The following is a 15,551-nucleotide window of genomic DNA, read 5'->3' as shown; positions in this document are numbered from 1 at the left end:
GTTCACCCTCACAGCATCGTGCATCGGTGTGTCTCCTTCCTAGAGGCAAAAGACATGGACCATGGCATCAGTCCCACTCGTCCAGCACCAGGGGCCAGGGCCAGCCCCAGCCGTGTAGCCAGGGATTTTTACAAAGGCAAGTGGAACTATCAAGCCAGACAGCAGTTTGATGCTACCTGATAGCTGACAGGTAAGTCACTGGTACTTACTCTGTCTCTGGCATTGAGATCCGCTTCACAGGCGATGAGGTGCTCCCCACAGTCGTACCGACCCGTTCGCACGGCCACATGCAAAGGGGTGCTGAGCAGCTGAGAGGTGGGAGGAAGAAGTGGTCAGTAGCATGAAACAGGTAAAGACCACTCCAAGAACAGCTGCCAAACATGTTCTACTTTGGGTAAGGGTCAGCTTTTCATCTCCAATTTAAAAAGCTGCAGAGCCCCAGGAGCACATACCTTGTCTCTTGCATTTCTGTTTATCCCTTTGTCCAGTAAGAATTTGAGAACATCCAGGTTCCCCCCACGGCATGCCCAGTGCAGAGCTGTAGATTCAAGCTGCAGCAGGAAAAACAAATGGAAAGTAATTTAACTCATCATTGTATTTTAAAAAGGCACTTCACTGTGATCACTGAGTTGTTTCTAGTAACACCTTCTCTGTATTTTGCCCTAATTTCTTTGGTACTTTGAGTTTCTCACTCTTCACACTTGCTGTATATTGCTCTTAAAGACAGAGATCTTGGCAACGCTGCTGTGAAAAAGGATGTGTTTTGTCTATTCTGTGAACCTAGAAGTTATCTTTAGCCAGGTATGTGGCTGGTATGTACTAGTTAATGTTTTTCATTCGATGCCTTTTGGGTTCTAAATGCATAGAAAATGAAGCTCAAGGGAAAGACTAGTTCTCTTTAAAACAAACAAGTGCACAACTTGTGCAGGTCCACAAAGTGAATTAGAACCCTTTTCCTCTGCAAGATTAAGTTTCTCTGCCCTAGAGCTCTTCTGAGAAGAGTGGAATGTCCCTTAACGGTCTCATTTGGCCTGTCTTTCCTCCTGTTTCTTATTCTCTCCATGAGCAGTGCTGAGTTAAGCAAGAGGGAGCAAGGTTGACCAGTTCTGACTCTTTAGCAAAGGGATGAAGAGCTGGGAGTGAAGAAGCAAAGAAATAGCTGCAGAAGCTGTTGATAGTCAGCTACCCTCATGGTTAGCACTCCAGAGGAGCAGGGGTCTCTCTCAAACAGTTTGAAATCCCAGTGGAGAATGTATGGGTTGCACTGAGCCCTGGATACATGCGTGGGACAGTGGTATCTCCACCACCTGCTAGCAGGCTGATGTCATAGCCTGACCTCAGCTCTCTACCCTATGTTGGCTTTGTTGCCTGTGGCATTCTACTGGCCAACATGTTCCTCTGCTTCCTGTGTTTTCCAGCAACCATTTTGGCAAAGGGAGGGAGGCAGACACCCCCTCCTGCAACCTCTTCTCAACAGTGTTTTTTTAAGGATAAACATATAAGCCATTGCAAAGCCTTTTAGTACTCATTTTCTACAAGAAGCACTTCTGTAAGTGGTTCTCTTAGCACTTACGAAACAATGAGTGTATTGTTGAAAGGAGTGTGAGTTGATGGGCATACCATGTCTTTCTGTTCAAGCTGGGCTCCAGCTTCCACCAGTTTTTTCACCACCTCTAGATGTCCTTCAGAGCATGCCCTGTGCAATGCAGTGCGCTTGTACTGGCAATTAAAACAGTGCAAAGTCAGACATTAAATACGGCACAGGAAGATACCGTTAAATCTTTCCTCCCCTCCTCCCAGGATGATAGCAAATGCACACTTTATGCTGATTCATTTTCAAGAGCTAATACTTTTGAGACCTGAAATCTGCTAATTTTAATAGCAACCTGATAGCTGAGAGCCTCCTACCCAGCATTTTAGAGGGTGTGAGAAATATTTACAGTATGCCGTTCAAATTTAAAGAGATGCCTGTTGCGGTCCCCCATCCAGCATGCTATGCTGCATTTTACAGGTGCAGCTTATACACTATGGAGCATGAAGGCAGGCAGCATCATTTTTTTTTGTTGTTCAGCTAACTAATTTCTTGTCTCTTAATCTGTAGCATTGGAAGATCACCTGTTACAGAAAATCAGGGTTTCCTGGGCACCAACAGCTTTCTTTTAAACATAAAGATTCTTTTGAGTTAATATTACTTTGAAGAGTCCCAGTGGCCCCTTTATCACTAGAAAACTTTACTTCCCTCCCCAACACTTCTCCTTTTCTTCTCCCTTTTAAATGTGGAAGCTACAAAACCTCATAATAACCTTTCTTCTGTAACAGGCTTTGCAGTTGGAAGGAAGATTGTACCTCATCACAGATGTTGGGATCCCCTTTGTCTGACAGGTATTTTTCTATTACTGGCAACTTATTCTCCAGTGCAGCTCTGAAGAATGTGGGGATATCCACTGGTCCTGTCTGATGGTAAGAAATACACAGGGCATAAACGTGTGTGCCCCATGATAAATAAACCCCATCAGTGCTTTCCCGGAAGAAGGTGCTTTGAAATAACTTACAATAACTTCTGGATCAGGTTCCTTTATAATGGGCGCTTTCACTTTCTTGCATCTTTTCTTCTTCTTCAGCTGAACAAGTTTTTCAAGATCCTCCAAGTTTTCAAGTTTTGACCTCTCCTGTAACTTCTTCTTCTTCAGCTGAAACAAATCAGAGAAGGCAGCAAGATGAGCTGAGTGTGACCACCTCTCCCTTTCAGAGTGGCAGGACAGTGTGTGATACTATTCAGCTAAATTCAATTAAAACTTTTATTTATACAGCATAATTGAATGTTAGAATAATTTACTAAGTGTGTGAGAAGCTCTACATCATCTACAGTTTCTCATACACCACCAGACCTCTTCCTAAATGCTGTGTCAGCCATATGTTGGGGCTAGATAGCATGAAATTTCGGTGTGAGGCCGGGAGTCAGAGCAGCACTGCAGTCCCTTCTGGACCAACAACTTAAAAAATCTCATGTGCAGCTTACAAGAGCTGGGAAGTCTCTGCAGTTTTAGCTGACTCCCACCACATGTTTTTTCTTCTTTTATGATGCAGCCCCTGACTTGTAACTTAATCCTCTTTGATGAAAAATATAGCCACAAGTGAAGAGCAAGCTTTATACTGATCTTAGCATTTCAGTCAGCAAGTGTTACGTTTTGGTAAGCTACAAAGAATGTCCTCAGTATCCTTGGAGGGGCAGTTCAATAAAGTTTAAGACTTCTTCAAGCTTGCTTGTAAAATGCATCCCTGCACAAAGTCAGCATGCTAACATCAACGGCAAGTGTGTTGCCTGAACTGAGATCCCAGGTACCATGATGTGTCCTTGGCTTCAGAAAGGGGATTCATAAACAAGGGGTAACTCACTGATACACATGACAGATTCTGTGCCATGGAATCATTAATGGTAAATACACTGGTGAGACCCTGTCATACAGTATCTATTTTTTTTTCCAACTGAATTCTTATTCAAGCTGTTTTCACCTCTTCTTTGTATTCTTCTCTGCATTTAGGGTAGATCATTGACTTAATGGAAAATAATTATGTTGGCTGAGCGGACTAATTGGAAACCCCAAATGTTCTTAGGATGCTGTTTTGAAGGTACTCATAAAACGTCTGTAGTAAGTAATGATCTCTCTGTTGAAGGTGAAGGTCAGTAGTGTCTATTTTAATATTTCTCAGGCTCACTTTCCCCTCTTTTTTCAGAATGGTCTTATACCTTGTGCTAGTTAAACTTTTTCATTCACAAATAACTTTAAATTTTTAAGCCAGTTGGTTGCTTATTCACCAAAGGATTTATGATGTTCCAGCTACCATGCGTGGGATTTTTTTGAGGGGTTAGGTGGAGAGAAAAGCATGAGTTCTTAGGGATATAGGGAGAATTGTAATGCTCTAGGAACACAAAATGGTACTTGTCTGTAGACCTGTATCACTTTCATTTATAATTTTTTTTCCTAAATGGGCTAGTAAGCATAATGCAATGTGTTCATAAACAGAACATTTTCATGGTAGATAATGATGAAATGCACTCTTCCATCTTTCCTGGGTTACTTATTATTGGTGGCAGTCATTAGGTGTGCAAGCTGAAGGTGTCTTACTGGCCATGATTGGTGTCCCCCTTACTGATAGCTAACAGAGGGGTCTCTGGGCAGGAGGGAGACCCTAGGGTTTCATTCAGACGTTATGAGGGGAGTTTTGGGTTCTGCTTCACAACATTACTGCCTGCACCCATAGCCTACAGGAGTCAGCAGATCTCCATGGCCTTCAATGGACTTCTGGTGGTGATCTCCCAAAGGTTTATCTAGCTTACTATGCATGTGTTTCTAACTTAGAAAGAGGCAAAACTTCAAAGGCACCAGCAGAAAGTGCACACAGGATGATAAAAAGCAAAGCACAAAACCCAAGGGCCTACCTCTGCTTCTAGTTTTTTCTCCTTCTCATAAGCCAGATCACCTCGGGTCAGTGAGTGTTCAGAGACTGTCTTTAGGTCCTCCTGCTTCTCTAATCTTACAGCAGCTTCATACTCTCCATTTTTGAAGTCCTCAGGGAGAAAGCTGCCAGTCTCTTTATCGTCCGCTCTCTTCCCAGTCACCTGTAAAAGCAAATGTGATATGATATAAGCAGGAGTTTCATGACTGCAGTAGCCACCCCCTGGGAATGTGGATTACCGAGGGGCTAATTGCATGTCATTCCTGTCCTACTCTAGCAGAGTGTGACAGACAGAGTGCAGACCTCATTCCACCTGTGCCTGGACTAACCGTGCATGTGAATGGCTAGAGCAATCTCACTTGCAGGCAGATCTTCCACATCCATGCAGCAAATCCCTCCCTTGGCATTTTGAGGACTTGGACTGAGATCTGTGAGGCCAACTCACAGTCCAGCTCCCTGCCTGGCTGGGTGTGCAGACAAAAGCCAGGGAGTTGGGAAGAGCATCCTTTTTGTTTGGGATTCTCTTGTTTGTTCCCTTGCCAGCATGGGTCAGGTTCATCAGAAGCCTGTGCAGCAGCACAGCATCACAATAGCTTCCAGAAATATTTCTGATGCTCAGTTTGGTATGTACAAAGAGATAACTTATTAAACTTAGTAGAGGCTGTTGTGTATTTTGAGAGTGGTTCAGTAAATTCATGTGGCCTAGGCTGCGTTTCCATTCTACCAGCTTGTAAAATTGTGTTTGTTACAGAGTTCAACACTAGAGAAACTTGCCAAAGAATTTAAGGCAGTATTAAATAGGCTGTATGGCAGTTGCATCTTAAAAAAGCCATGTTGGGGAAAACGCGTGGTGGGGGGGGGGGGGAGGAAACAAACTAGTTTCTTTATGATGTTCCAGTGTTTTACTGGATCATTCCTGTTTTCCCAGTTTATTGATTAAATCAGGCATTCTTAGTCTGAACCCTGCAGTGGAATGTCCCATTACTTGTGGACTGGTTTAGACTTTTCAAAGACTTGTTACCATGAGCAGCAGTGGGTGTAGGAACTTTTAGGTTATTATTAGAAAACAATACTATTACTAAACTGTTCATTCAGTATTAGAAAATACTTTCGTTTCCCTGCAGTGATACCTCCTCCCAGTCCCTTACTAGACTGGAATTACTCAGTGTGATCATAAATTAATAGCTTCTAAAAGCATAAAAATGAAAATCAAGATCAAAGGAGAATACGTAGCTAAATTTTGCTTAGTCTCTTCTTTCTGGTCAACTATCTTCTGATGCAAAATCCAAGCTGCTGTGTACTTATATCAGTGGTGAGCCCCCTTCCCAAGGAAAAGTTAAAGAGAATATAATAGGATAGCATATGCAGGCTTTGCACCTGGAGTACACCAGTGCTGGTAACCTTCTAAATCTCCTCAATGATCCACAAAGGTAGCCTCTCTCTGCCTGGTATAATGACAGTCTAGAAAGAAAAGTAATTATGAATAAGTGAAGTTGTACCTACCAGCTCTTCTACTTTCATCATCATCATATTTGCTGGCGTTGTATTCCTGTATAGCTGAAACTCCCAAGGGCTCAGGCCAGCTCTGCAGGGACCGCCACGCTAGCTTTGCTTATATAGCTTTGGGAGAACTGTGCTTGAATGAGATAATCTTCCAACCTGGGAATCCAAGTATGCCTCTTGGGCTTGCCAGCTGAGAGGTAGGTTCACGCTCATTCCAGACATGTTAACGAGCCAGATCTGGTATCGAGGCAGGGAGGGGGGCGTCAGTTGGGCGAGGAAGGATGAGCCTCACAGTCTAACCACACCGAATATGTGAATCGGAATGAAATGTGAGCTCATCATTCCTTTGGCAATGACAGCATGGCTCAGCAATGCGAGTCATTCTGCGTTCCCAGAGCCCACTAGGACAGCTGTCTGTTGATATAGCATTATAACTTCATCATCTCTTTTTTTAATGTTTTTTGTGAACTGACATTCAAATGACTGTAAGACACGGGAAGGGTAAGTGGCTTATGTACAATACTTCTGGTAACATCTTCCTGATAAATGGATTATGACCCCTTAAGTCTTGAAAAGCCATTCTTTTCATTGCTATTTATTCTTGGATGATAAACAGTTTTAGGGGAAAGGATTTTTCTCATCATGATGACAGTCTCCTATATTTGTTGGAAGGAATTCTCTGAAGGGATTACTAAGCCAGAATGATGTCTGTGGTGCTAAAAGGGCCTATGACACAATAAGTTACAATCAATGTAAGATCTCAAAACAGCAAGCTTTGCTTTTTTTTTTCTGGGACTTTGTCATAAGCAGAATAATAAATTATGTCCTATTATACCAAAAAAAAGAAGATAAAATTAATACTGTTTTCTCAGGCAATATTTTCTTTTTGGACATGAGAGAATAGGGGCACAGAAGTAATTTGTTCATTTTTGGAGATAAGGTGGGGTACAGACAAATATATACAGATGATGTATGTGTTTGGGTGAAGTGTGCTATGTCATTCTGCAATGCTTGGATCTCCTGTCTGACGAGGAATAAGCCTGGCTGTAAGCATCCAAGTCACCTGGGTGAAATGAATACAACTGCTCAGGTGCTTCAAGTACAACATGTACATAACTGCTTCACCAAATCAAGATCTAGCTATCTTGGGTGTTGTTTGTATCATTAGCATCATTAGCATTCTGCTTTCCTGACATTGACCTTTCAAGGTGTCTCCCTGAACTATCTCCCAGTAATCTGAGTACATCCAAACTTGTCTTCTAGTGCCCATCATACCTATGCCCTCCCTTTCCCTGAAATGAAGCCGGACATCAGGTGGTTTCTTTACTACTCAGAATATATATGGCATTAGAGGATGAGCCCCAGAACTAAAATAGAGTATGTGGCAGCAGGAGAACCTTTCAGAACGTTTTTTTCTAAACCTAAGTACAGCCAGGCCATCATTCCGCCTGAGTGCTATGTCCTGAATCACACTGCCAGGCTTTTTTTTCACAGCAGTTTTGTACTCCTGCTATATGTCTCTATGATAAGAGATAGCTTGGTTTGGCTTTTTCTTGTTTACGAATGTGCTGTAACAACTTACCTCGCTCTGTTTTGTTTTGTGACACTTATCTGGGAGATTGTCTTGAAATCCAGAGCCCTAACAGGGTGGCTGCAAAAACACTTCTAGTTTAGTTGAAACAGATCACAGCAAAGACCTGATGCGAGAAGAGAAATATGGAGGTTTGCTTTAAGAAGAAAAACTATTTCAAAAGCTGTGAACTACCTCTGGCCCCATTGCTTGAAGCTTACTTCAAGCTGATATATAAAACTGACTCAGCAAAGCCTGAACTGGAAGATTTAAGCAGATAGACCTTCTTCTGCAAATGGTATGTAAATCCAGAGCCAGAGTAGCTTTACAGGAAACCTGTGCTCTGAGCGGAAAGAGAAACCCACTTCTCGCACCAGGAATTCTACAAAAAAACCCTAGCTTATATAGAGAGAATTCCATAATTATCTTTAAAACATTCTATCCCTGACAATTAAAAGAATAATAAAGACGAGAAAAGAATTTTCCTTCATTATCCTGAGTTTCTGTGTGAAAATGATGGCACACAGAAACTCACTGTAACCAAAGGCTGGAATATAAATTAACCTAAATGCTTTTAAGCTAAATGTCATGTAAACCAAGGTAACCTTACTGAAATAGTAGAAATGCACTGATTCATATCAGCTAAGACTCTTGGCTTATCACTACTGCTTCATAGTAGAGGGAGAAGTATTATAATGAGCTTGGAACCTTGTCCTGAACTGTAACCACTTAATCACCTTTCAACAAGTGATTTCTCGTTAAGGTGGTAATAGCAGATGGTCAGTGGGAGATTTGTAACAGGAATCTGAAAAACTCTTGCCACTCCACTGAAGGATAAGGGCATAGCAATGATCTGCAAGGTGTAAGGCAATCGGATATTGTCACAAAAAAACTTCACAGAGAAAAATACAAAAGGGCAGTAGGCTCACCCTGACAGAAGACTGTGTGGAGAAGCCTGTTCCCTGCTATCCATAGAGAAATTGTCTGAATAGTGTAAAGAATTTTTGCAATTAATTTTTAAAGAGGTTAATGTATAGTGAAAGCATTATGTGTGATACAGATGATATTGCCACCTCCTGTCATGTGTATAACCATCACATTCCCAATGCCGTCACTGCTCTACTCAGCTATCTTACATTTTCCAGCACTCTGCCCTTGGCTCTGCCCTTGCATCTGAAGATGTTGCCCTTTGGAATGCCACTGTGCCTGGCTGTGGCTGTCCTTTTCCTGCTGCTAAATAAGGAAAGGTATGAAAAAATCTAACTTTTTCAACATAGTAATATATACGTCTGCGTTTTCAAAAATGATGAAGGAATTAATACAACGTCTATTTAAAACAACTTGGAGACTTCTTCTCAATGTATATTTTTGTGTATGTAACTGCTAAAGAGAAACACATTATCTTCTTAGGGGGAAATAAAATCCCAACGAACATTCCACCTAGGAAAATGAAGTTAGTTTTAAGTACAAAATCAGATTATGAGAAATTATCAAATTAAAGGATGAGGCTATAATTCCATTTCTTCAGATAAACTGATATCAAAGAAACAGAGAAGTCACAGTCTGATAGGTTGCTGGTCTGTCTACCACAGTCCTCTGGTGTCAAAACCCAAACCAGCAATGAGTCAATAGTTGCATCACTTACTGTAGGGCTTAAAACCCCCACATCAAATGTCATTAGAATTGGGGATTTCACGTAACAGAAAAATAAACAACAAAACAAACGCCAACTGTAATTTCTATTTTAAAAGAAGGGATTTGAATTTATCTGAAGCTGTGAGCTTTATCACAGCTTCAGACAAATGCAAATTTGTGGCACTTGTATGAAACATGAATCTGGCTAATTCACCTTAGTGGGTCTCAGTTAACAAGTAAGTGCAGCAAAACACAGCAGAAGGGCTGTTTTCTGTGGTCAATGGGTTTATCTACTGGCTATTTGGCCTTCATAATGAGCAACATAGGTTAAGGTTCCTGCTGCTCCAGCACACCCATGATGATGCTCTGTTCAAATAACCTCAGACTACATTTTCATGTGGTCAAGTACAATATTCCTTCAGCTGCTGGAAAAAGCCTTTCCTCTCTCAATGTGAAGTTGTCTAAAAGATTTCTGCCCTTCATAAATGCTCCAGAACAGCTTTGAATCTGTCTGGAAAGGAAAAGTACTTGAAGTAGAGAACTGCAGAAGAAGTTACTACCCTTACAGTGAGAGCATGCCTGCAAACCCTGATCACTTGAGTCATGATCCAACAGGTACTTACACTGACCACCTGCTCTGCAATAAAGCATGGCCAGTGCTTTTGATTGGCAACAAGGGGGAATTCAGCTTCACTCCAGAGAAGCTGTGGCATTTTTTGACTTTATTTTGAATTACACATTGTCTTAACTTAAAGACTTTAAAGTTATTACTTAAAGTTATTTAATCTTGTATACCTTTGCTCCTGTGTGTTCCCTCTCACCCACTAGTGCAATGCCTTTTTGCTCTGTAAATGTAAGGGGATACTATAGTTCTGGGTGATACAAAGATCCCTCTAAAATGCTACACAGTTTTGGGAATTTCACCCTGCAAAGATGGCAAGATTTGTGTGGGGCTGCTTACCAGCAGTGGCCAAATAACATCCAACCATTCCTTTTCCCTGTATACATTACAGCACATGTCGCGGTTATCTAATGCAATTCCCAAATCACTCTCCAGATGGAATTAACCAAATTATCATTATAAAGCGTGATAACAGAGAGGACCTTGGGAAGTCATCTAGTCCAAGTTTCTGCTCAAAATAAAGTCAAAATTGAATTCAAGTAAGGTTGCTCAGGGCCTCATCCAGTCAGAACTTGAAAACCTCCAAGGATAGAGATTTCATAACCTCCCTGGCCATCCTCATACAATGCCTGAATATCCTCGTAGTGGTTTTTTTTCCTTATGTGAAGTTGAAACTTCCCCTGTTTCAATGTATGTTCATAGTCTATCATTCTTTCCCCATAAACCTCTGTAAAGAGCCTGGCTCTGCTTTCTTTGTAACCTCCTCATAAGCTGTTCTTAGTTTCCCTGATACCTTGTCTTCTCCAGGCTGAACAAGCCCACCTCACCCAGCCGTTTCTTACACAGTAGGTGCTCCAGCCCCCAACCATCTTGGGACTGACTTTACATCATTGTTTGGACATGTGATTAAAATACTAAACGATGTTGTACCAGGAACTGATCCTTGTGGGAATCTGCTGGAAATAGTTCCACTTGTTACTCTTACCACTTTGTGATCTGTCAGTGAGCCAGCTTTTAGTTCTTCCAAAGTGCATCCTTTTAATTCCATATAATGCATGCTTTTTAATCATACCAACAGATGACATGAAATGAAATGCTTTGGCAAGACCCAAGTGAACTGCATTAACATGAATGCTACTCTCAACCAGATTTTTCATCCTGTGGAAAAAGACTTGGTTTAAGAGAGTTGTTTTGCATCCAGCCGCATGGATTAGCATTTGCCGCATATAACATGTCTGATTCTTTCTTGGTAAAGCTTTGGTTAACCCTGTTTTGGTTAACCCCTGTTTTCCCAGAACCACATCAAGTTAGCCCGCCTGTTGTTCTCTTTCATCATTTTCAGCTAGCCAAAACATCTGGGAGCTGAGGAAAAACAGAAAGGTGCTTCTCTGCTTTACTGGCACTGAGGCTGGCCTGTGAGGTCTTTGGATGCAACCCAAGTGGATGCTGTGCTTCAGGGAGGTTCCTGCATCTTGTGAATAAAAGGAAGCTCAGGGAATCAAGGTGAGAAAGAATTGGATGGATTTTGCTTCAAAAATATGAGAAGGTTTTCATAGAACATTGATTTTGTAATCTCTTAGCAAAACAATAGCATGTCACAGCACTGGTATAATATGTGCACTCAGGTATAGCAGCCTCTCTATTTCTTATTTATTGGAGCCATATCCTTTATAATGTTAGAAATAGGTTGAGGAGGTTTTGAAAATCACTATTACCTGGAAAAAACCAACCTTTTAAGGTTGCTTCACATTAAATTTGCTGAAAAGCTTTTCTCCCCCTTGCATGAGTTAATGTTTCATTGGCAGTGAGATTATTACTGGATTTGTATCCAAGCTATTTTTAACATTCTCCTTTGATTGCCATAATACCAGTGAGGGTGGGAAAACATTGATGCAACTTATATTACATCATGTTATGTTGATCATCCTCTTCGGGCTAGAGGGTAAGTATTTCTGTGACTGCAAACACAGACGGAAAAATCAATTTTCTCTTTTTTATCAACCTGTTACAGGTACAGTGCACACACTAAAAATACAATTTTAGTTTAATTTTAGAGAAGAGAGTAATTAAAAACTAACCAAAGAAAAAAACCAAACCAACCTTTTCCTGTAAAGTATCATAATCAGAGGCAAATTTATGTCAGAAGATGAACTTGGAAAAACCCTTGTGCCCTTCTGTAACACACAGAGTCTGTTACAACACTTTGGCATGGGATTTCTGTATTCTGTTTAATTTCAGGAGAAAATGTAGGGAATGCATGAAAAAAGGAGGAAAGAGGAGTGAATGAACTAAATTGGTTTCTCTGGGCCTGCAAACTGCAATGTATTCATCTGCAGGTGCTATTTTTAGCAAGTTGTTATTTCGCAAGAGAAAATACCAAAAATTTCCCCCGTAACTATTTTCTCTCAGCAAAGGCATCTTCATACCAGAGCCAGTTGGATAAGGAGACGATGAGGTAGGCCTTTTCCCAGAAAAATCTGTTGTTATCCGAGGTTAGGAGATAGAAAGATGACTATGCTGTGACTAGACAATTCTTGCTGAGGCTGCACTAAGCCCATGCTCTGCCCATATGTAACTCACATACCCTGTAAATAATTTTCCATGAGCTTTGCTTTGGTTTTCACATCTTTGTAGACATGTGGCAAAGCCAGTGTATGGGTAGGCTGTTCTCACTGTGACATGATAGAAACACCAGTGAGAGCCTTCTTTTACCACCTCCAGGACATCAAGGGGGAGGGTACAGGACGTTAATCCAAATGAAATATTTCATGGTTCAGAAATATAAAAATAGACACATACTTTTCTTTTTCTGATGGGTGCAAGAAAAAATCAAGAAATTGAGAGTACTGAAGGGCATTCTCATTCGTCTACGCCCAGCCTTGTCTGTTGAACCAAATGAATTAATTCCAAGTAGAATATTAGATGTGTCAGTGCCAGCTGAGTGAGAAAGTCGACTACTAAATGCACTTCGCAGGTGCAGAGGAGTTTCTACTTAAGATCTGCACAACCAGGAACTACTGGGAGAAAATGGTAGAGTCTATCTTCAGGTGAAAAATATGTAGATGAAGCAGTTCCCCACTATGAAATCATAAAGCTGTAGTGCCAATTTGACTTTTATTGCCTGAACAATTTTTGCAGAAATGAGAAATAGTCACGTGAAGGTAATTTTTCCAAAGACAGAATTTCTAGACAACTATTAAAATGCTCAGGGCTGGAGAAGTCCTAACCTTTCTGTTCTGAAGTTAGCATCAAGTACCTGCAAATACTTCTGCTGTCCCAGTCACTGAAGAATCTGCTTTTCTGATGGTGAAAGAGAACAATCAGAATACATCTTCCCATGCTATCTGTAAGTTATCAATAAAAAAGAAGCAACTTTCATATTTCATAGAAGATGATGGATTTTTTTTTTTTATTCACAATTATAATAACTTGTGACTTTACTGCTTAATTTTTCACTGATCTTGCAATGAACTACTTTTTTTTACTGACCTGTGTAAGCAGCAGTGTGCATGTGTTCATTATGTTCTAGGCCAAGAAATGGTCCTAGAAAATAGATGAAGGCAAATCCAATTTTGCTTTTCTATTCTTTATTACAAGTTGGTAAATACTTAGACAGCAACTGAAGGAAAGCAGTAGCCTTGCTGTCTTATTATCTCTTTACCATTTTGCTGCAGCATGTCACCTAGTCTTTCTAAAACTGACACCACCACCCCTAAGCCATTGTCATGTATCAGAACTTGGTACATGCATAAAAATAATGATTGTGTGTTTATTTGGCAGCTGGTTGTAAGAGAACGAAGACTTTGAAAAAGCTGTCTTTACCCCTGGGTGCCTGAAGTCATTCATGTATAAAACTAGAAGAAAACCACAATACCTTGAGGAAGGGGTTAAAATGTACCCTTTTTTTAATTACAACTGTACATTTGAGAGTGGCACTTGTTAATCTCTTATCAAAGCATTCTGTTTTTCTTTGATCTGTCTATATATAATTTATTGAGAGCAGTTGCCACAGGCATCTGTAATTTGCTTTAAATCCTTTTATGCATTCTACTCTGTTTCAGGCTGGCCAGCATGGTGAATGTATTCTTCCTTTGGTTGTATGTGCATCTCCCATTTGTCTCTGCTGGAGTTACATGCACTCACATACACATGAATAGTCCCTTCAACTGTATGTTTTATTTGTATTTTGTTTCACATGTTCATTAATTAATATGATTATTTGATACTCAGAAATATCTCAGCTGTCTACATTACTGGAGCCTCCAGAATGTGGAGGAAAGATAAACATTTTCTTGCTTGTTACTGTCTGAGAATAATGGCAGGGACATGTGGCAGCAGCTTTCACAGAGTGTTTCATTGACATCTGTATGACATTTTTATATTTAAAAAAAAAAAAGGCTTAAAGGGAAAGTTTTGAACCTCAGACTAAGAGCTTGAAAATGGTGTAGCCTCTTCCACCCGTAAATACCAATGTAAGTGGCCTGCGCAATTCTGAAGCAATCCCATAGTCGTTCCATACTTGCAGTGAAATGCTACTCTTCTTTAATGTAAGGCATTTCACATTGTTGGACTGTCCCAAATGCATTGACTTGACACAAAATGACTCCAGTGAAATGTGCACTTCTGAAAACAGTACTTTTCTGAAATGTAGTACATTCAGACACTGATGTGTCCATTTCTTACTGAAATTAAAACCAAACACAGTGGATTGTAGCAATTGCTTAGTCATCAAAAATCATGAGGGACTTGGGTGCCAGCTTGGAAACAGAATCAGGTAACTTGCAGTTTCTTGGACTGAATGCACCTCCATGGTCACAACAAAGTTACAGTTGGGTGGAATCCGTTTATGTGGTGTCTATAGATTTCTTTTAAGTATAAACCTACAAATATATAACTGATCAGATGAATACTCAAGCAATTCTACAACTAAGCTAAATGACTGCACCATGTTGACCTACTCATGATGGGCATAGTTATCCCTAGGACAGCAGTGTTAGGCAGACAGATGTGTTGTTTTGGACTGTGACCTACCCTTGCTCCTCAGGTCCCCACGGTGAATCACCATACAAAGATGTGCATGTTGACTTAGCTTAAAGCAGCATTGCGATGCAGGAGGTTTTCTTATTTCTCACTTTCCAGGGTAACATAGATTTTTTTCCAGAGATACAACATACAGGTGAATGATAAAGTATGCAGAGTTGATTTTGAAATCCAGTGTCATCTTCTTGCTACACTAGCAAGTTAAGAGTTAAGAAGTTATTTACAGCTGTTACCACACCATTGCAAGTGAAACAATAAAAACTTCAAAAATAGGTGGTGGTGTCCAGATACTGTATAAAAGTAGCATCTGGACTTCTGTTTCTTTCTCTCACGATTGTTCCTGTTTCTTATCAGAGCTAGAGAGTGGAGGCTTGGTCAAGGCTGGAACCATGAGAACAAATGACGCACTTGGATTACCTGTTTTTTCCTCAGGTGGCTTCTCCATGGAAGGCACCATGATCTTTGTGGCTTCAGATCACTATAGTGATTTAAGAGCCAGAGGAAGAGCAAGTCTTGCAGAAAGGTCACCTCCCATTTCCTTTGTGTTAGAGAATGCCTTTTTGGATTTCAAAGCCAAGTGTTACTTCACGTATTCTGGATTATCAACCTTAACTTGGCAAAGCATGACCTAGACTAGACATCCCAGCACCCTGTCCAGCTGAATCTTAAAAGTGTCCAAAGTTGGGGAATCCACCACTTCCATGGGGAGATTATTCCAGTGGC

The 15,551-nt window shown here is 40.7% G+C and overlaps 1 protein-coding gene across 1 annotated transcript in view; it reads right to left on the bottom strand.

Annotated features, from left to right (window-relative positions):
* Positions 1 to 5,988, bottom strand: part of LOC104407424 (ankyrin repeat domain-containing protein 1-like) — a 7,418-nt gene extending 1,430 nt beyond the window's left edge. Inside the window, 8 exon segments of the mRNA XM_010016704.1 lie at positions 1 to 39; positions 210 to 308; positions 453 to 551; positions 1,621 to 1,719; positions 2,347 to 2,454; positions 2,553 to 2,690; positions 4,442 to 4,621; positions 5,962 to 5,988. Of these exon segments, the coding sequence (XP_010015006.1) occupies positions 1 to 39; positions 210 to 308; positions 453 to 551; positions 1,621 to 1,719; positions 2,347 to 2,454; positions 2,553 to 2,690; positions 4,442 to 4,621; positions 5,962 to 5,988 (789 nt within the window).
* Positions 5,989 to 15,551: the final 9,563 nt, after the last annotated feature.

Source organism: Nestor notabilis, unplaced genomic scaffold (genome assembly GCF_000696875.1).
Source record: "Nestor notabilis isolate BGI_N333 unplaced genomic scaffold, ASM69687v1 scaffold3576, whole genome shotgun sequence".
NCBI lineage: Eukaryota > Metazoa > Chordata > Aves > Psittaciformes > Psittacidae > Nestor > Nestor notabilis.
Note: the sequence above shows the minus strand (reverse complement) of the source record. Positions and strands in the feature narration are given on the sequence as shown.